The sequence below is a fragment of the Xenopus laevis genome, chromosome 9_10S, assembly GCF_017654675.1.
Source record: "Xenopus laevis strain J_2021 chromosome 9_10S, Xenopus_laevis_v10.1, whole genome shotgun sequence".
NCBI classification, from domain to species: Eukaryota; Metazoa; Chordata; class Amphibia; order Anura; family Pipidae; genus Xenopus; species Xenopus laevis.
In genome coordinates, this window is record NC_054388.1 from 23,808,317 (window position 1) to 23,829,634 (window position 21,318).

Here is a 21,318-nt window from a genome sequence, read left to right on the forward strand (position 1 = left end):
ATAGTCCCCCAAAATCAGAATGTTTTCGGTATCTTCAAATACAACATTTTCTTAATATGGTGATTAAAGGGTGTACTAATATTTTGACCTCTTCTGCCTGGGAACAAATGTGTGTTAAATTCCCTTGTAGTGGAGGAATGATTTCCATTCTGTATAAAGAAATTTTGAATTCTTCAATTGCTACCCTTCCACCTTACACTAGACAATGGGAAAGAGAATTGAGCACTATAGTAGATGAATCTACATGGCAACAATCTTGGACTAACACGGCTAAGATCTCGATAAATATTTTGGCTCAAGAAACATTATATAAGGTAGTATCTGGATGGTATATGGTCCCCATGAAATTGCATAAATTTTATCCTACTTCTAGCCTGCTCTGCTTTCGTAATTGCGGCATGGATGGTTCTATGCTACACATTTGGTGCCAGTGTAGACAGGCGTTCAGATTTTGGTCCAGAATATTTACATTAATTGATGGTACTACTTAATGCGACTATTCCAGTCCCGAACAAATATCATCGCAAACTCATACGATTTATCTTTCTGGCAGCGAAACAGACTATTGCTACATCTTGGAAAAAGTGTTCAATTCCTATAATTCTGTTCAGGCTGAAAATGAACTGGATTATGGTTAATGAGAGAATGTGGAGTATCACTATGGATAAATATAATGTCTACACCAAAATCTGGATGCCTTGGATAACATATGCCAGGTTACGATAAAAATATAAGATGAGTACTTGATCATTTAAATTTATATAATTAAACAAGTGTAGCGAATTGTACGGTTAGATAGAGTTGAAACCTACAAGATGGAATTTTGCGTGGTTATCAACACTGTATTAGGAGCAATATTGTAACTTCACAGTAAACACGGACACGGAAACGGTTGTTTAAGTTTATTGGTTTAATATTTGTTAATATACAATTTCCAATGCTAAATTGTTTTGGTCTATGCTGTATACCTGTGTGAAATGATGGAAACAAAATTTTTTTCTTAACCCTTAGGGTATTTGAATATGATGTCACTGTCCTCCTCTGCGTAGGAGAGTATCCATTTTCTGAAAGTAAAAATGTACAAAAATCAACTATGATGAAAGTAAATGCTGTACTGTTATCTAATAAAAAAGTGTTAAAAGAATGGGCTTTGCCTGGGTTACCCACAAGGCTGGAAAGCAAGATCAGTGCCAGGTGGATTCCCAGTAGTTGCCCCCACAAAGTTCCAGGGCCTGCCAACCACCACACAGGACTAGCATTGCCGCCACTCTCCACAGATTCTCAGTTGTCAATCCTATAAAAAACTTAGGGAGGGAGGGTGGGAGAAAATCACATTTTAGTAATGATGCCACTCTGTTTACTACCACTCTAAGTACCCTTGCAATCCTAGTCCCACCCACAGATTTTCCCTCCTCTCTAGCAGCCTATTGTTTTCCAACAGAAAACCTCCCAGACTGGTCTCACCACCTCCCTCAGCAGCCAGCCCATTGCTTCGCTTGTAGTCAATGCACTCAGCCTGTTATTTAGTTGGAAATGAAATATTGTTAAAATGCATGTTGCTCCTATGTTTAACAGGGCTCAGTAAACATAAATAAAAAGTGCCTATAAAGACTTCCTGCATTTGCAAAAAGCACTATGTAAAATGCATGTTCTGTTTTTATATTGAGTAGGAACAGTAGGGCCTACATCAGGGTGGCACAGGGGGGACAGTTGTCCCAGGCTCAGCGGGTTTTTGTGTCCTAGGGGGGCCCGGCCATACTTCATTTACTTGATTCACTGGGCCCCTCTGCTGTCAGTGTGCTGCATGCTTCAGAAGAGAGGATGGGACCATGTGAAGCATGTGAAGCATGGCCAGGCCCCCCCTCAAAAGCCAAACTTTTATTGGGGATCCTGGCAAGCAATTTTATTTTAATTCGGGACGGGGGGTCTAATGGCTTTTAATAACTTGTGGTGGGCCCAGACCATCTTTTTTTTGTTTTTACTTTCAGGGGGGCCCCTAATCACCAATGGCTTTTTATAACATGTGTGGGAAGGGCTGGCCACCAATGGCTTTTTATAACATAACTGATGTCTGTGTAGCCTTTTTACTGTGGTGTGGACGAGATATAAGGTGGTGCTTGGGGGCGGACGGGGACCAGGGGGCCCAGAAAATTTTGCCCTACAGGGCCCTGTGAATTCACACAGTCATGTACAAACATTCCCACAAGTGCTCTAACGTCGACAAACTGGAGCTTGCAGTGGGTGGTGAACTTTCTTGCAGTGTTTTGGGGGATTATATTACAGCAGATCCCGCTATTCGGGCCTCCTGTGTCCTGGCTTCCCTCCACGACTAAGGGGTCTGCTGAATTATAGTTTTGCCACTGGTAAAACTGTGCTTTGCATTCATAAGTTTTCGCTACTGTTTTAGTGTTTTAATAATTGATTTGTGACAGGGTTATAATTACAGGGAGCACAGGGGACATAACTGCAGGAAAGACTCCAGGGAGCTGATTTATTAAAGGGCAAAGTGAAGGCCACTAGCGAAAATTCGCCAAAAAGAGAATCTGCAGGGACATCGGAAATTTACTAAAAGGCATAGAGGAAAATTCGCTAGCAAAAGAGCTCAGCACTAACAAAGTTCCACACACTTTTGCCAGGTGAATTTTTCGCTCAGGCGAACAATCATTTTCAAAATATCATTGAATATTTTTACATTTGCTTTCTTTAGACAAATTTTATATATGGCCTAAAACTCCTATAACAACTGAGTGTCCCCCAGTCTGCTTATTAACCTTGTAGTAATGCCCTTTACCAGGGCCACAATCATGGGGGCACAGCGGGTACAGCTGTACTGGGTCTGGCAGTTTTTTTAAGCTTGAAGGGGGGTCCAGTCGTGCTACACCCCCTTGAGTCACTAAGCAGTGCGAAATCCACTGAAAGCCCCACCAAATGGACTTGGAAGCCGAGGAAAGGTGCTGAAAGCTGACGAATGGAGCCAAAATCCAATTAATAGAACCAATGTTTTTTAACTTGTGGGGGGCCCAGGCCACCAATGTTTTTTTATAACCTGTGGGGGCCATGGCCACCAATGCATTTTTATAACTTGTGGGGGGGCTTGGTCACCACTGGCTTTTTAAAACTTGTGGGTAGGGCCTGGCCACCAATGTTTTTAACTTGTGGGGGCCCAAGCCACCAATATTTTTTTTACTTATAGGGGGACCTGGCAACCAATGGCTTGTTAAAGCTTGTGGGGGACTGGCCCCCAATGTTTTTTTAACTTGTGGGACTGGGTCCTGGCCACCAATGTTTTTATAACTTTTGGGGAGGCTTGGCCACCAATGTTTTTTAATTTCTGGGGGGCTCAGGACACCAATTTTTATAACTTGGGGGGTCCTGGTCACCAATGTTATATTTTTTAACTTGTAGGGGGGCCCTGACCACCAATGGCTTTTTATAACTTGGGGAGGTGGTGACCAATGGCTTTTCATAATGTGTGTGTGTGGGGGTATTTTTACTGTTGTAGCTCTGATGTCTGTGTGGCCATTTTAGTCCGGTGTGGGGTGTACAGTACCTGTGGTGGGGTTTTGGGCCGGGAGGGAAACAAGGGGCACAGAAAATTTTGTTGTTCAGGGCCCATGATTTCTGATGGCGGCCCTGCCCTTTACACCCTTACTTATGTCTAGGTATGAGGAAAACATAATTTAAGCAGGATCCTCTAGACACCTTTTTAACTTTTGCAATACCGTATACAATTTTAGTGCTGAGACCTAGCAACCTTGTACCTTTGCCCTATGTGATGGGAAGTCAGGTGCCACATTGATGAATCTTTATATAATACGTAGATATTTTTTTAATAGGTTATACTAACACTGTCCCCAGGACATTGGGGGATCAGGGTCCTACCTCTGACTGCTTGCCCAACTGTCAAGTAGATTTTACAAATTTTTACAAATGTGATTAGCTTAATGGCATCTGCCCCCAGAAAAGTATACATGTGTTGGGAGGTGGCACTGACTTCTTTTATTCTCCTCTCCCACTGAACAAGGGCATGATGTATGCCGGTAAGCCCCTTAGGGGTTGTTAAGTTGGAGGAATACTTATCTACAGGGTTAGACTGGACTGCTATAGTACCAAAGGATCTATTGGTGGTCCCAGCCCAGGCCTTAGTGGATCGTAGCTTGGGGCAATGCCTATTAGCCCTTTGTTAATTCCACAATAAGCCTATATAATGTGACATTGTTTGGTACTAATTGTTGTGATAGTGGGAGTTGAAGTCAAATTATCTGGTGACCCTAGAAGGCCCATTGATTTATTTATTTAGATCACTATTCAGGGGTTATGACCAAGCTGAGTTGGGTTGAAGACCATTTTTCTGTTCAAATCCACCACTGTTCAGTTATAAGCCCATAACAGACATTTTAATTTCAGGATTTACAATGTAAATGCCCACAACGCCTTGTATGTTGAGTCGACTACTGTTACTTTGTTTCAGTGGTAAATATAGTAAGGACCAGCAGTGCACGTAATAGCAAGAAAGATACTGTTTTCAATAGCAATTATATTTACATATATCATTAAAATCACAGAACATTTTAAAATTTGCATTGCTTAAAAGTGCTATAAAAATTGAAAGAGTGTCCCCAGACTTAATCATTTGACATGGTAGCACACAAGGGAGCTGTACACAACATAGAAAGGCTTTCCACTGGGAAACATATGTTCTTTGTTAAGAAATGCGTTAAGGTCAGGAGCAGCAGCAAATTGTAAATTGGAGCTTGTGAAATGCAGTTTAACTTGAAAGACCATATCTGTTTTTTCTTCTGGATCCAGTTCTTTTTATTTTCTTTGTCAATTGCAAATGACAACTACTGTAAATGTATAGGGTAATAATACTAAAAGAGGATTATTTGCCTATAGCTTTTGCTCTCCCTGTCCTTCTTTTTTGCACCAACTTGCACTGTGGTAATGCCGGGAGGCCAGGAAAGAAGCAGCTCTGCCAGCCGTGCGGGAGCAAATTGGGCCTCTGGGGCCCACTGGGTTTTTCCCAGTCTCCCACCGGCCCAGTCCGACCCTGGGTATGAGACAAAACAAATGCTGAGTGAGACACAAACAAAAGAGCATAGTTTCCAGGAAACCCTCGAAATTTATTTGGCTTTTTTGGATATAGACTGAAACATGTTGTGAAACTGAAGTGCCGCTCTTCAAACCCTGATCTCCTTAGGTCAGACCAATATGTTAAGAAAAGGACCATTCACTGCAGAGTAATGTAGAAACATATGAATCATTTAGCCACCAGAAAGTGCTAAGACCTAAGCAGTCTGTAAAAATGTATAAGAATGATACATTGTTTTCTATGGAAAAAAGGCCCTTGTGAGGGGACATGATTACACTTTACAAGTACGTTAGAGGATATTATAGACAAATAGCAGGGAACCTTTTTACCCATAAAGAGGACCACCGTACCAGAGGCCACCCTTTCAGACTAGAAGAAAAGAACTTTCATTTGAAGCAGCGTAGGTGGTTCTTTACAGTGAGGGCAGTAAGGTGGTGGAATGCACTGCCGGTTGATATTGTGATGTCTGATTCTGTTAATGCCTTTAAGAGTTGCTTGGATGATGAATTGGACAAACGTAATATCAAAGGCTATTGTGATACTAAACTCTATAGTTGGTATAGATATGGGTATATATAATTTATGTGAAAGTATGGATGGGTGTATGTATGGATGCTGGGTTTTCATTTGGAGGAGTTGAACTTTTCAACTATGTAACTATGTAACATTAAAGAAATACAAGTACCTCCATTCTTCTTGGCTTTTTAACATTTTGGTAGGCTGAGAATCCACTCCTCCACTGCTCCTCTGCGCCTCTTCTGTTCCATGTGCCTACACCCAGATACATTGCCGACACTTGGGTGCAGGCAGATACAGTGGATTCATTACCAAAATACAAGCTCTCATGTTTCAGTACCAAAATCTGCTGCATCTGGCTCCACCCGAGTGTGGGGTAATGCATTCAGGTGCAAGCCAATGAAACAGGGTGGATTCTTGGCCTGAATTTTTCCCTAGCCTTACATCATAAAAATACCTGATGAAGAAATGTATTTTTTTCCTCAAAAGCTTGCATACTTTCCTATATCTGTTAACTTTCTGTACCAGGTTAAGCATTTTTATAACAGTAATAATCCAGGTCTTCAAAGTTGTGCACAGGAGCATGGCTTTTGCCAGTGACATGCTCAGTGTGCTCTGGGCAGCTGTTGAGAAGCTATGCCTAAGGGTCATCACATGTCATCTTGCACAAAATGAGGTATATCTGTCATAGAAGCTGATCATTTAATTACAGTGCAAACTGCACTGATCTGCCATTGAGTGGAAATCTGAATTTATCATGACATTTAGATATTGAATAAATTGACCCTAAGATTAGGTAAGTGACAGCAACCCAGAAAATTTGCATTGAAACAGCAGACATGAAGATGGGGAGCTAATGGGGGCACATTCTAAGGAACAGATCTTCACTGCTGAGGGTCTTTAGCCACTATACAAACCGGTGCAAGTGGGTTGAGGTTATACTTTAAAATTAGAGCAGTTATTGAAACCTTACCTTACCTGTCTGGCAGTAGGATGTTAAGATAAATGTAGTTAAACAATAGCTGTGAGTTCACAGGCTGTATATTAGTGAACACAAATATTATATTTGCACACTCAAAAACCATCCGAGACTACTGTGATTATTGATGGGTTGTCCTTATGTTCTATATACAGCCATTGTGAATCATGTGGTAAAGCATGAAACAACTAGCCAAGAGCTCATGGCAATGCATGGGCAAGTCTTTTTACAAGATTATTATTATTATTAATAACATTTACTTATCTTCAAAAAATTAAGAATAGAAAGATACCATGTCTGTAACAATTAATTAGTATCTAGTGATAGATTAAATCCCTCCCAATAAGAAAGGTGATTAACTTAAATTAAAGTGCAGTGCGTGCCTAATCATTTAGTTCATCAACAATATTATATAAAAACCAATCACTTCCCAAATCAATTAATTCCCAAGCAAATTCATAGATATTAAGTTTAAATATAAAGTGCAAATTAGTGCATATACCCAATGACTGTTGCCCAATTAATGGTAACAATCAGTTCATTGACAATTCATGATTGGACGCGAATAAATTGAGTTAAAAAAGACCAAAATTCATTAGGAAGTGCCAAAAGTTATACACAAAGTGCTTAATAGTAGATTGATGTTCTAAAAGGAATCAAATTATGCTACAATTGCAAAGTGCCAGGCATATAAATATCTATTACTAGAAGGATAAGTTAATGAGAAGAGTCTAAATCTAATTGATTATGACCCGGGATTGGGCAAAGGCCAACCAGAGAGCTACGGTCTTATAGAAAGATTGTAAGATATAATGAAAAAAAGAGGGCGGAGCTGTCCCAAAACTAGCTGCCTATTATTTTCTAAGACTGGGACACCACAAAGAGGAGGCAGGACAGGGTAACCAGGACTGTGGCCTTGTAAATCAACTTGCCCTGATCTTAATTGAGACTATGTTAAACCTGAAAAGCCACAAATCACTGGCCCCTTAGAATGGAAGGAAGAATAAGTAGATATAAAGTCGACAGTAGCAGCAATGGATGAACCCAGCCCAATTAAAATAAACCAAAGATAAAAAGTTTGTTAAGCGTTTCGCTTAAAAGCTTTATCAAGGCGAAAATTTTTTAAAAAAAAGATTACATGGTATCTTTCTATTCTTAATTTTTTGAGCACTGATTTTCTGACGGTCGTCAGCCCCCGATTGTGACTTTTGAGATCTTGTTTTTTGTAGTGATAGAGTTCTTTTCCTTTTTATTTTGTTTTATTTACTTATCTTCAGCCAACTCACTACACACTACATTATAGATGCAATCCTTATACCAGGTGCTTACAACTAATGTATATTGAATTCCAGACCGACAATCAGCAGGGCTTAATTTAACCCTTATATCTGCCATATCCTCTCTTTCCAGTACTCTTTTTCTTTTCCAGAGTTTCAGGTAATCCCTACATACCACTGGAATTACCCATATGTTTACCAAACTTGAAAAGCTAATGTATGCTGTATAAGCTGGTACATTCACTCGGAAAGTTGAGTACATTTGCGGGTACATTTGGATGTAGTAATGTTGCCATGATATTTGATGCTGCATTATATTTGTCTTTCATAGTAAATTACATAGTAAGTTAGGTTTAAATAAGACACACATACATCAAGTTCAACCTTTGAAATCTATTTTAACATGCCTAACTGCTAGTTGATCCAGAGGAAGGCAAAACAACCAATTTGAGGCCTCTCAAATTTGCCTCAGAGGAGGAGAAAATTCCTTCCTGACTGCCAAAATGGCAATAGGACCAGTCCCTGGATCATCTTCCATAACCCATCTTCCATAACCCTCCCTTGCTAAAAATCAAACCTCTTCTTGAAGATATCTAATGTATCAGGGAGAGAATTACACATCTTTTCACGGCTCTCACTGTAAAAAAAAAACCCTTCTGAATATTTAGCTAAAACCTCCTATCTTCTAATCAGAATGGGTGCCCACGCATCAGCTGGAAGAACCTGCTGATAAATAAAGCATCAGAGATATTATTATATGATCCACTTATATATTTATACATTGTTATCATATAACCCCTCAAGCGCCTCTTCTTCAGAGTGAACAACTCCAACTTGGCCAGTCTTTCCTCATAGCTTTTACCAGCTTAGTTGCCCTTCTCTGGACCCACTCAATTTTAACAATATCTTGTTTGAGCGCTGGACCCAAAATTGTATGGCATATTCTAGATGAGGGCCTTACCAGTGCTGTGTACAGTGGAAGAATAAACACCTCCTCCTCATGGCCGGATTTGCCCTGGAGGCCGGCGTCCTCCGTCGCCCCCTCCCTCTCAGAAGATTGCGTGCATGCTCATCGTGTCTAGCTTGCAGATGGCGCACGCGCATGCGCATCCTGTCAGATTGAAGATTGTACATACGCATGCGGCTCCTGTTACCTTGATTCAGGAGCACTAGACATTTGACGCTAGCGCTCTGGCAAGAAGCTACAGCCAAGTTTATTAACTACAAAGACTCCAATGTCCTTTACCAATATGGATTTGTCTAGTGCATTCCCTAGCTAAATCAGTTCTTTTATTCAGTGTATACAATAGATAAGTCAGAGTTCCAAGACGCACCTCATAGCTGCACTGTTGTTTCACCTCAAACTAGTCAGTGACTGACTCTGTATATGCTTCATAAAGCTTTACTAAAAACTAATGTGGACAAGGTGCCAGGGCCATATGTAATACAATCTTTGGTACTAAGAGAGCTTAGTTCAGTTTTAGACAGGCCTTTAGTTCTGATTTTCTCAGACTCTCTTTCATCTGGCATGGTGCCTATGGATTGGAGGAAAGTTGATGTAATTCCTATATTTAAAAAGAGATTACAATCTCAACCTGGCAATTATAGGTCAGAAAGTTTGACATACATTGTGGGCAAATTATTTGAAGGCTTGTTAAGGGATCACATTCAAAATTTTGTCCTTGGTGAATGGCATTATGAGCAGTAATCAGTATGGCTTTATGAAGGATAGGTCATGTCAGACTGGTGGCCAGGGTGGTTGTGGCTGGGGGCAGGGCCAGATTTACATAGTGGGTGCCCCTAGGCCCACTGCCGTTCGTCGACCCTGTTCCCTCTCCTTTATTCGTGCAAATTTTCACCATCTGGACTGGAGCAATGGGGATTGGCTCACGGGAGATTTAAAAAAATCATTGTATCTCCTGCGCATTCCCAGTGTTTTTGAACCAATGTGGGTATGGTTGGGCAGCATGCCGCCCGCCTAAAATCCTGTAGCCCTAGGCCCGGGCCTAGGTGGCCTTTCCACAAATCCAGGCCTGGCTGGGGGGCCTTGACAGGGGGTGTGTGGGCCCATGAGGAGGCAGCCTAAGTGGGCCCACACACACACCCCAGTCTGGTGCTGTATATGCGCTGTATATGTTGTCTAGTTTTTTGGAATTATTAGGCTTGGGCATTTCATTGCCACCTCAGTTCACAGTTTATCTGCCACGTTTGTATAATGAAACCATAGTACAGGGAACATCTAGAGATCTCCTTGTACACACTAGGCAGATATGTCATTGGTTATGGTGTAATGCAGTGATCCCCAACCAGAGGTGTTAGTCACCAACCCTTTGGATGTTGCTCCCAGTGGCCTAAAGCAGGTGCTTATTTTTGGATATTTTTGCAAGCTTTAGTTGCATAAAACCAGATGTACTGCCAAACAGAGCCTCATGTCAGTTGTCAGTCCACATAGAGGCTATCAAAAGTCAATCACAGCTCATATTTGGTACCCCCAGGAATTGTTTGCATGGTTATGGTGCTCACCAACTTGTTTTTACATTTGAATTTGGCTCACCAGTAAAAACAAGGTTGGGGAGCCCTGGTGTAATGTCATGGGTCTTGTTACTGTAAGAAAAATTATCACATGAAACAAACGTAGACCTTGCTACCTGTACCACTGTTTAATTTACTTCCTGACCTACTGCTTTCTACAATCTGCCTCAACCACAAAAATGTATGTCAGTATGAACACAAAAGTGACATCATCTGAGAATGAACAGAAGGGAGGCAGCAATGAACAGAAGGGTGAGGTGCCTTTCATTTAACTCAGCAGTGCTTCCTTAGGAGATACCCTAGATCAAAATACATGATTGGAATAAAGGATTTCATTAAGTGGCCCCCTGCATGGGTCTAGAACTTTATTTTTGAAGCTTGCTTCTTTATACAGGGGTCGCTTGAGAAGATACTACAAGGACAAGAAACCCCCTTTGATCATTATAACTAGGCATCTTTAAAGGAATACAACATGTTGTGCATGCATTACCTAAATCTTATATGAATTTGATCATCATCATGATTAGCATCAAAATTAAGCATGAGCTGACGTATTAAATAACCTCTAAACTATATAGTTTATACAGTCCCAGATCCTACTACGTATTTATTCAGTTATATAGTAAAGAGATAATATTCCCTTAATTTGTATACGTATATATTTGACTCTGATGACGACTCATTTAATGTTTATGCATTTCTATGGAATTTGAACTCTACTCTGCTTTCAAGAATATTAGGACAGCTTACATTTTTAAAAAAATCTCATTTGATATATATATATTACATAACACATTAAATTATACTGTCAGTGTTATAGCAGGGTGCTAAATTGCACCAGTGCAGTCACCGGGGCAACCAATCAGAAATAGCTAACTGCAAGTTAGAAATAAAACCAAAGATCTGGTGGCTTCTATAGATAATTGCCCCTGGATATGTAATTAACTAATTCCTGTTAATGCACTGCAGTTACAGTAGTTATGAGGTTATCTGAAGACCTCTTATATTCTGTCTCGGTTTCCTCCACAAAACTTAAACAGCTAATTTAAAAAGAAAAATAATAAAAAAGATATATATATTTATATTTACACACACTTGATCATAATTTAATGACTGAATAACTGAAGCCATATATATATATATATATATATATATATATATATATATTATTTCTTTAACACCAACTGGCAAAATATACATAGTAAATTGACCCAAACCTTCTTTCTGCAGTAGTACACTCAGTTGCATTAAATGTTACAAGTATATGTTATCCTAAACCTACCGTGGAACTAGCTCAGCTGGCAAAGGATGATCTATCCTCTAAGGCTGGAAAGAGATAACATAGACATGAAAAAATCATTAGAACCCAAGCTGCTGGCCTTATATTCAGGAAGGGAGAGGGGTACCTGAAACACAACCCTCGCATTTAGGGAAACAAGTAATGACTATAGAATCCGACTATTGTCCTTATTCCATTATCATTATCTGAGGTAGATAAAGAACAATGTTTATCTTGCTAAATGTTAACTGATGCATTCATTCTGTTAAAAAAACTCACTAAACTACATTTGGCATTTACTACTTAAAGGGATTCTGTCATGATTTTTATGATGTTGTTTTTATTTCTAAATTACACTATTTACACTTCAAATAAATAGGAATTCCCCAACTCATAACACTTTTATCAATGTTTTCATGGTTATATCAGGGGTCAACTAGAAATTATCTTTGAATCCATATTGAACCACAGTTTCTCTTCATTTTACACATATTAATGACACCCACAACACATCACTTTCACACACACTGTATCAAAGAATCAAAATTGTATTATGGACCATCTGACTACCTGTGGGATCCCACCATACAAGCAGCCCTGACTGACTGAATGATAGCATCTTCAACAACACAATAACATTCACAGAATGGAGAAATGCCATTATAGTACAGGTATGGGGCCCTATTATCCAGAATGCTCAGGACAAAATAAAAAATATTTTTGTAATTAGGATCTCTATACATTGTCTACTTAAAATGTACTTAAATATTAAATACGCCTAATTATATAAATTAAATATAAGTTTGGATCAAGCACAAGGTAATGTTTCTTAATTGCAGAGAAAAAGAAAAGAAATTTTTAGAATCTGATTTAATTAAAATCAAAATCAGATCCTGACTGTTCCCACCAGTGTGTTTTCTAGGCAAAGCATTTCCATGTTTCTTTTTGGGAAGAGGTGACAGACAAATAAGGACCTTTTGACCTCCGTCTATATAAATGGGCAGGTGTGTTTGTGTGTACAACTCACAAGAACCTCTAAGTGGCTCAGCTGTACCCACTCTAAAGCAAAATCACCTGCTTTGAAAAATACCATCTGAAAAGACAGAGTTCTGTTTACAGTGTTAATCAGGTCATATTGGAAAAGCTCAGGACAATAGACCTTTTTATTAATAGAGCAAACAGCATAGTCCATAGGAGATTTGAATTTCAACCCTCTGAGTCTCTGCTATTTGCTCTGTTAGGGAGGAGGACTGTTGGCATATGCCAAGAGTGCCTTTATTAAAACGGGTAACAGAAAACTCTATTGTAGCTATTGTTGTTACAGCTTGAACTACCTGGGTTTCCAATTTCTCTTCAGTTTTACTGTATGTGCCTAGATTCTTAATTGTAGAAAGAGAAAAGTGAGTTGATTGTACCCAAGCCAATGCACAAGCTTTTTAAGTGGCTCTTTTTTAAGAACAGTTGTATACAAGGTGTAGAACAGTTTGGCCAAGTTATATAAAGGCTTTAGATGATAGTTATATAAAGGTTTAGATGATGCAAAAAAGCCCTTCCATTTATTTTGTGTCTACTGGTGTATCAAGGCAATGTGTTGAGGAAACAAAAAGAGTGGTAAAACACTTTTCAGACTTAGAAGCAATAAAAATAAGAAGCAATAAAAACAATTTTTATAGAGCAGAGCTTTTTTTGCAGAGCTTTAGGTCACTCACATCAGTCCCTGCTCCTGTCAAACTTACTATTGTTTTCTGCCACATTTAAACACACTATTTTACCAGGAACCAGGAAACTTTATGTGTGTTTTTGGAGTACAGGAGGCAGCTAGAGTATTGCAGAGAACCCCATACAAGCATGGGGATAGTGCCCTGAGTAGATGCAAACCTAGGACCCCAGCACTGCCAACATTTTATACCTGTATGTGTTTTCTTTTCTGCCAGTAAGGTATGAGCTTTTTTTTTTTTTTTGCATCAATGTGTTTGTGAAATACAGTACAATTAAATTAGAAGAAAAAGGCAGCATAATTGTTAGCAGCACACAGCATCTGGTCTGTTTGCCTAGATTAAAAAGCAATAAAGCGTCCTAATACCCCTTACCAAGTGAATGACATTGGGTGTGTACCAAAGAGCTTTCAAGGTTATATCTAAGCGGTCAATATAAGCCTTATAACAACACAGTATTAGAAAAATGAGGAACCTGTTTTTACAGTTGTACCAGTATTTAGTCAAGAGCCTGCATCCCCATGTGCAGTCTAGGGTGTATTCTTATGGAATCCCTCAGAGGTTCAAAGACTCAAACCTGTAGGAGTTTTGCACAGATGGAAATGAAGCACAGTTCAGAGGCAGAGGAATGCTAAACGGATTAAACAGAACAAAAATATCAGGATAATTGTTAAGGAGATTATACCCTGGGCTGCAGAATGGGGGCATAGGAGGTGACCTATACAGGCAGCCTAGGAATCAGAGAAAAAGGTAATATTATACAGGTGTAAAAACGAAAAGATACAGACAGAATGCAGCTGATGGGAAGAAGTATTGTATTACGATTGTTTTCATCCTGCAACATTTTAGTCAGAAGAATAAGGCACCTGCCATTGGATATTATTGTTGTTTTGCAAGGAGCCATAAACAAAATATTTTATAGCAAAACACATCCCTCTTTTCAATGAAACTAATTGTAATAGCTCTATAAAAACAAGGAGAAAGTGCTCACTCAGATGAGTTGAATATTTGAGAAGCAACTTGACAAAGGCACCATTGTTTGTGGCTTATGAAATATTCCACTATTGGTTACTGGAGGTTTGCAGTTCATTGAAAACCAGGGACAGAGCTTTTGTAATCCAAGATGTGGCCAATTAAACTGACTGCAGCTACTGAGCAGTCTGGATGCAAGCTAAACATGTAAAGACGAAAGTCTTTCTCTCCATTCAGTCTGAAAGAATGATGCAAGCCTAATTTCACCGTGCAGATTAGAGGAAGGCAACTGATACAGCCCAAAGTAGAGGCATCAGGAGCCGGATCAACAGAGCGTCATAAGGTGTTATGTGGAGGTGCTCTTAAATTCATTCAATTTAATCCAGATCTGACAGGGCATCTTACAAAGACACAGACTGCAGTTATCACAAGGCTCTTGCATTTGATCTGCAGAGAATATTTCCCTGCAAAAGGAAAACATGCCAACCAATGGAATACACCAGATTCTGAAGATCCAGTTTGGTTTGATCAACTGTGATAACAGGTATCTTACAGGAGAAGCATTTGCTTTTAAAGTGTATGCTTCGGCTCCAAGCCTGAAAAAGAAGCAAATATGGACTTTAGAACAAGATGAAGTGGACAGTTCAGTGGTCTACCTTAAAAGCCATCACCTGGCAAGGTATTTGTCTTCTGACAAAGATGGAAATGTGTCTTGTGAAGCGGAGAAGCCAGAAGAAGATTGCCGTTTTACTATCTCTGCCCAGTCAGATGGAAGGTGGGCCCTCCAGTCTGATTCCCACAAGCGCTTCTTTGGGGGATCAGGGGACAAGCTGTCATGTTTTGCACAGACCATAACTGAGACAGAGCTCTGGGCTGTACATTTGGCAATACACCCTCAAGCCAACCTTCTCAGTGTCAGCAGAAGGAGATATGCACATTTGACTCCCCAGGAAGATGAAATCTCCACAGACAGCAACATTCCTTGGGGAGTAGACTCTCTTATAACTTTGGTCTATCATAATAAAAAATATTGTTTGAAGACATGTGACAACAGATACTTGCGGAATGATGGGAAGTTGGTGAAGGAACCTGATGAAGGGACTGGCTACACCTTGGAATTTAAAGCAGGAAAGCTGGCCTTCAAAGACTGTAGTGGGAAGTATTTGACACCCATGGGACCCACAGGTACTCTGAAATCTGGGAGGAGTTCGAAACCTGGCAAAGATGAACTCTTTGATTTGGAGGAAAGTCACCCACAAGTTGTCTTTATGGCTTCCAATAGAAGATATATTTCTACAAGGCAAGGTAAATATATTCACCCCTTAACATCAAAGTCAGAGTATAACCCTCTAACATGCCACTGACAGGCAATGTTAGTTCAAAGAAGTATATTTCAGACCATAAATGCTGCTAATCGATATCCACATTCAATCCATTTGGTACAATAGTTTTTAACTTATGAATCCAATGAGTTGCCCTTCTGTTCAACCTATTCACTGTATCTCCCCCTCCCTCATTGTCCTTTACTATTTCTATGCCAGTTATTTTTAACTCATTATATTATATTTTGTATGCTATAACCAGAATTCTAATAAATGCTAAAAGGAAGTCAGTAATAAGATTTTTACATAAAGTTTGTTGCCTGAATGTCTGTTTGAACGCAGACAGTGCCCTTCCACTAATTGGTCTATCCTGGAGTGTAAGATGATGCGTGAAGCCCAAGCAGCAAGTAATACAACTCTCATTTGCCTCACTTGATACTCTGTCAGAAGCCACATGCTGTAACCAAGTCAACAAGAGAGGGGCATGTATCCTGCAGGATGAAGATATTTCAGTTTCATCAGCTACCACAAACAATGCATAGATTGTGGGCATCTGTTTCTGGAGCAGAAAAAAAGTTATTTCAAGCCAAAAAGTATTCATTCTATGCCATATACCTTACAGATTATAACTTTAGGCAGAAATAGGATCAACTTGTACAGATGAGTGGGGTACCAAGGCAAGTTTCAAACTACACTGCTGTTTCTGTATAAGAATTGGTTATGACTTTACAGCAGTTTATAGTAGGGAATACATAATTCAAGTTGTAGATTTTAACATAACAGGCCATATATTATTTGTTTGGAAGACAGTATCTAGCAAATGCTTTTGTGGTGATTTCTTCTGTCCATCACATACAAATTGTCACTCATCAGAGCTAAAATGTTATAATTCTATTAGTCTAGAAGACAGAGGTAACAATGTGTTGTAGGAGGGGTTTGAGCAGTTGGAGGATCTACTGTAAGGAAAATATTGGTGGAGATGAGGGGAAGGCATTGGTGTAGTAAGCATAGATACACCTTATCTATGCATATTACACTCCTCCTTGCAACCAGATATGAATTGGCAGCATGGCAACAATGGAAAAATAGCTAGGAGTAATTCATGCCCTTAGGAAAGTTACCTTGCCCTTTAGAAAGCCACAGACAGTTGTAATAGTGACAGCTCTTTCTTAACTAGAAAAAAAGCTGAAAATGTAATGGCTTGTTTAATAAGGTCCAAAACATCAGAAAAATCCTAGAATAAATAATATAAAAATGCGACTGAACAATAATTTAGGTATTTTAAGTACTGTATTGTGAAGGAAGAAAGAGTATAGTTGAGACAACATATTATTAAGCTATAAATATAAATGATTTCTGCAAAAAGCTAGATATCTGCCCCCTACAGAATAATTAAGACAAAATGAATTGACTAGGGAATGGGACATTAGATTCTGTGTTGATAAATGTAGAATAATACTGGATGACGCATTCATTTTATACATATACATTAAGGGGCCCATTTACTTAGTTCGAGTGAAGGAATAGAGGAAAAATAGTTTGAATTTCGAATGGTCGAATATGGCTACTTCGACCATCGAATGGGCTACTTCGACTACGACCTTCAACTTCGAATCGAACGATTCGAACTAAAAATCGTTCGACTATTCGACCATTCGATAGTTTAAGTACTGTCTCTTTAAAAATTTCTTTGACCCCCTAGTTCACCACCTAAAACCTACCGAGGCCAATGTTAGCCTATGGGGAAGGTCCCCATAGGCTTCCTAACAATGTCCTGATCGAAGGAATATCCTTATTCCTTCAATCGTTCGATCATAGGAATATCGCAAAATCCTTCGACTTCGATATACGAAGTCGAAGGATTTTACTTTGACAGCCGAATATCGAAGGTTAATTAACCCTCGATATTCGACCCTAGGTAAATGTGCCCCTCAGAGTTATGGTTGAAAGTATTTTACCCAATAGCTAAAAAAGAAATATTTTAACTTTCTTAGGTTGTAAACCAGCAGTGTCAATTTCATGGCTTTCCATCTTTTGCAATCTACAAATAGCAATATTTCAAATAGCTAAAAATTTGATTTTGATTTTTCTCTATAGAATGCGATTATAATACAGCAATGAAATTGAGCACAAAAGACATACTGGTATATAGTGAAAGATAAAAATTGAGATTGAAGAAAGATCAGAAGCTTTGAAAGAGTGGGGAAAATACTGTATGAATGTAATGTGAGCCAAGAGTAAGTGAACCTGTAGATTGGATAGGGTTCAGTATAAAAGAAGGAATGATGACTGAGCAGTTGTATTAAGGTTAGATTTCTGCAGAGAAAGTTGTCAAGAAGGAAGATCAGTGAAGAAGCTGCAGAAAATAATGAAGGCCTGAGTTAAAATTTTGCAGTAGACTGAGAAAATGTCAGATTTTAATTCCAGTTTCAAATGTCCAAAAGTTGTTAAGGAATAAGAGGCACACATTCAGTTTGTGGAAAGCAATTAAATTGTCCTGTTGCTCACCTATACAATACCTTGTCAAAATAGGCACATGCTCAATTAATTTGGTAAATAGTAAATAAGAAGTGGCTAGACATAAAAAAGCCCAAGACAAACTACGTTTTTAAAAAAAATAGTAGGTTTTTCAACTCCTTCAGCAACACTCAGCAGCTTACTGCTTAGTGATAGCCAAATTTCCTTGGATAAGTAATTTCTATGGGATAATTCAAAATGTTTCTGTCTATAAATTCCCAATGGCACTCAACAGTTTGCAAATGCTGACAATCGAGCTATTTAGCTTAAGGGATATGGAACCTTAAGCACCTTAGGCACATGACTAATCAGCTGGTTGGTTCATAATAAGCCAGTAATTCTGAGCCTTTAGAAGCAATAGCAAATATATTTTAAGAGATCAACGCAGTGCCTGCCCCTGTCAAACTCTTCCAATTAGGGATGCACTGAGTCCAGGATTTAGTTCGGGATTCTGCCTTTTTCAGCAGGATTTGGCCGAATCCTTCTGCCCGGCTGACCTGAATCCAAATCCTAATTTGCATGTGCAAATTAGGGATGGGAGGGAAATTGTGTGACTTTTTGTCAAAAAACAAGTAAGTAAAAAAAATTTCTGGTTTGGGTGCTAAATAGCAAAGTTAAGTGTGCTATTGTGCTTACAGCAAGTTTGTCACAACCTGCTTTACTTTGCAGTTAGTTTTCCCTCAGTTTTAGGGGTTGGGGTTTGATTAGTTGCACCTGAACAGACCCCTGTGACTCCATGGGAGATTGCTCTAGTGTTTAGCTGCTCTTAAGTGGGGGATCTGTAAGTGGAGTTACAAATACAGGAGTTACGTGGGGGATCTGTAAGTGGAGTTACAAACACAGGAGTTACGTGGGGGATCTGTAAGTGGAGTTACAAATAGAGATAGTTTAGTGGGAACAGAACAGCAGGAGGATGTTTAGGCAGCTAGCTGGGTGCCTGTTAGAAAATCTAAGGTGGGCAAAAGGAAAATGGAGGCTAAACCAGAGCTTATACATCTCAACAAATTTGCCAGATTGTGTGAAGAAGATGGGAGTGTGAACTCTGGATTGGCAATTCTAGATGGGGCTAATCTCTCTAACAGAGACCAGTTTCTCTAGTAGTGGTGGGGAGGAGACCAAAGCCAGGCCTAAGCAGATTGTGGTTGTAGGGGATTCAATTATTAGGAAATTGGATAGGGTAATTTGTCTTCCGGATTGCTACAACCGAACAGTTTGCTGTCTACCTAGTGCCAGGGTGAGGCATGTGGTTGATCAGGTAGATAAATTATTGGGTGGAGCTGGGCATGACCCAACTGTCTTGGTGCATATCGTTACTAATGACAAAATAAATGGTAGATGGAAGACCTTAAAGAGTGATTTCAGGGATCTAGGCTCTAAGATCAAAGGAAGGTCTTCCAATGTAATTTTTTCTTAAATTTTGCCTGTGACACTTGCAAGTTTAGGAAGACAGCAGGAGCTTAGGGAGCTACATGTGTGGCTCAAGTCTTGGTGTAGGAAGGAAGGGTTTGGGTTCCTAGAGCACTGGGCTGATTTTTCCTTGGGGTACAACCTATACAGTCAAAATTAGTGATGGGCGAATTTGCAAAACGACGCGTTTTTGACGCCGGCGGCCATTTTTTTCTACGCCAGCGACAATTTTTTTTGATGCCGATGAATTTTCACCAGCGAATTTGTGCGATTCGCCGCCAGCGAATAAATTAGCGAAACGCCCATTTCGCTAATTTATTCGCTGGCGGCGAATCACACAAATTCGCGCCTGGCGAATAAATTCACCCATCACTAGTCAAGATGGTTTGCACCTCAATGGAAGGGTGTCCACTGTGCTAGGGGAAAGAATGGCTAAGAGGTTGGAGAAGTGTTTAAACTAGGCAAGGGGGGGTGGGTGAGATAAAGAATTATGGGGAAGCTAGGGTAGACGGGGTAGTGGGATTAGTAAGGGGTCATGGGGGAAGAGTGAGTGGGGCATACCGTTTACCAGCTAAGGAGGTCCCTCTGTTACAAGGAAAACAGACTACTACTAACTTAACATAAACTATGCAAATTTCAAAAATAAAAGTAGTAACCTCCGCTGTATGCTAGCAAATGTACAGAGTTTGTCAGGTAAAATGGGAGACCTAGAATTAATTGCATGCTCTAAAAATTATGAATGGTATCACTGCGACCTGGTGGGATGAAATGTGACTGGACTGTGATTTTAAATTGTTACACCATTTTTAGGAGGGACAGAGGGATTAAAAAGGGTGGAGGAGTGTGTTTGTATGTAAAGCCTGAATTAAAGTCATGCACTAAAGAAATAACCATAGCTGGCGCTAGTGAGGGTGTAGAATCCCTCTGGTTTCTATTTACAAATTACAAGAGAATTAGCATTGGTGTATGCTATAAACCACCTTGTATAAGTGACGAGTATGAAGCTCAGCTACTCTTGTAGATACAAGCAGCTTCACAGCTGGGTCAAGTTGTTCAATTATCCAGACATTGAGGTAATGGGGTTGCCAAGACTGCCATGCTTGTTCAAGAACCTACTAGGAATAACTCTCTTTTGGACCTTGTAATAACTAATAATACTGAACTCATCTCTAGCATTTGCATGGGTGAGCATTTAGGGAATAGTGATCATAACATGGTCTCATTTAAGATTCTGTTGCAGAAGCAATTCTATAAGAGAGTAACTAAAACACTAAGGGGCAGATTTATCAAAGGTCAAGGTGAATGTCGAGCTATTTTTTGTGTACTTCGACTAGGGAATAGTCCAAATTCGATTAGAATTTGAAAGAAATTTGAAAATTAGAATATCGAAATTTATCATGTACTGTCTCTTGAAAAATTCGACTTTGACCATTCCCCATCTAAAACCTGCCAAATTGCTGCTTTAGCCTATGGGGGACCTCTTAGAACCTATTTGGATTTGAATCGTACTATTCAAATGCGTTATTACTTTGATACCTACAACCTAAAACAGACCTATTAGATCGAAAACTGACCTATTCGGCCAAATTCGAAATTCGACCCTTGATAAATCTGCCCCTGAATGTTAAGCTCAATCTCAGCAGCCCCCCCCCAAAGCTAGAATAAGCAGTCAGTTTGTTGTAGGTAAGAGCTACAATGACCATTAAGTGA

The 21,318-nt window shown here is 39.5% G+C and overlaps 1 protein-coding gene and 1 long non-coding RNA gene across 2 annotated transcripts in view; one reads left to right on the forward strand and one right to left on the reverse strand.

The window, feature by feature from the left end:
• Positions 1 to 891: 891 nt before the first annotated feature.
• Positions 892 to 21,318, reverse strand: part of LOC121398764 — a 146,978-nt gene continuing 126,551 nt past the window's right edge. Inside the window, exons 3-4 of the long non-coding RNA XR_005964516.1 lie at positions 1,168 to 1,304; positions 892 to 1,064 (exon numbers count right to left, since the gene is read on the reverse strand). This is a non-coding gene — a long non-coding RNA (uncharacterized LOC121398764). The remainder of the gene's footprint in view (positions 1,065 to 1,167; positions 1,305 to 21,318) is intronic.
• fscn2.S (fascin actin-bundling protein 2, retinal S homeolog) overlaps positions 14,235 to 21,318 on the forward strand; it is a 39,384-nt gene continuing 32,300 nt past the window's right edge. The window contains exon 1 of the mRNA XM_018238335.2: positions 14,235 to 15,667. Coding sequence (XP_018093824.1) covers positions 14,842 to 15,667 — 826 coding nt within the window. The 5' untranslated portion in view covers positions 14,235 to 14,841. The remainder of the gene's footprint in view (positions 15,668 to 21,318) is intronic.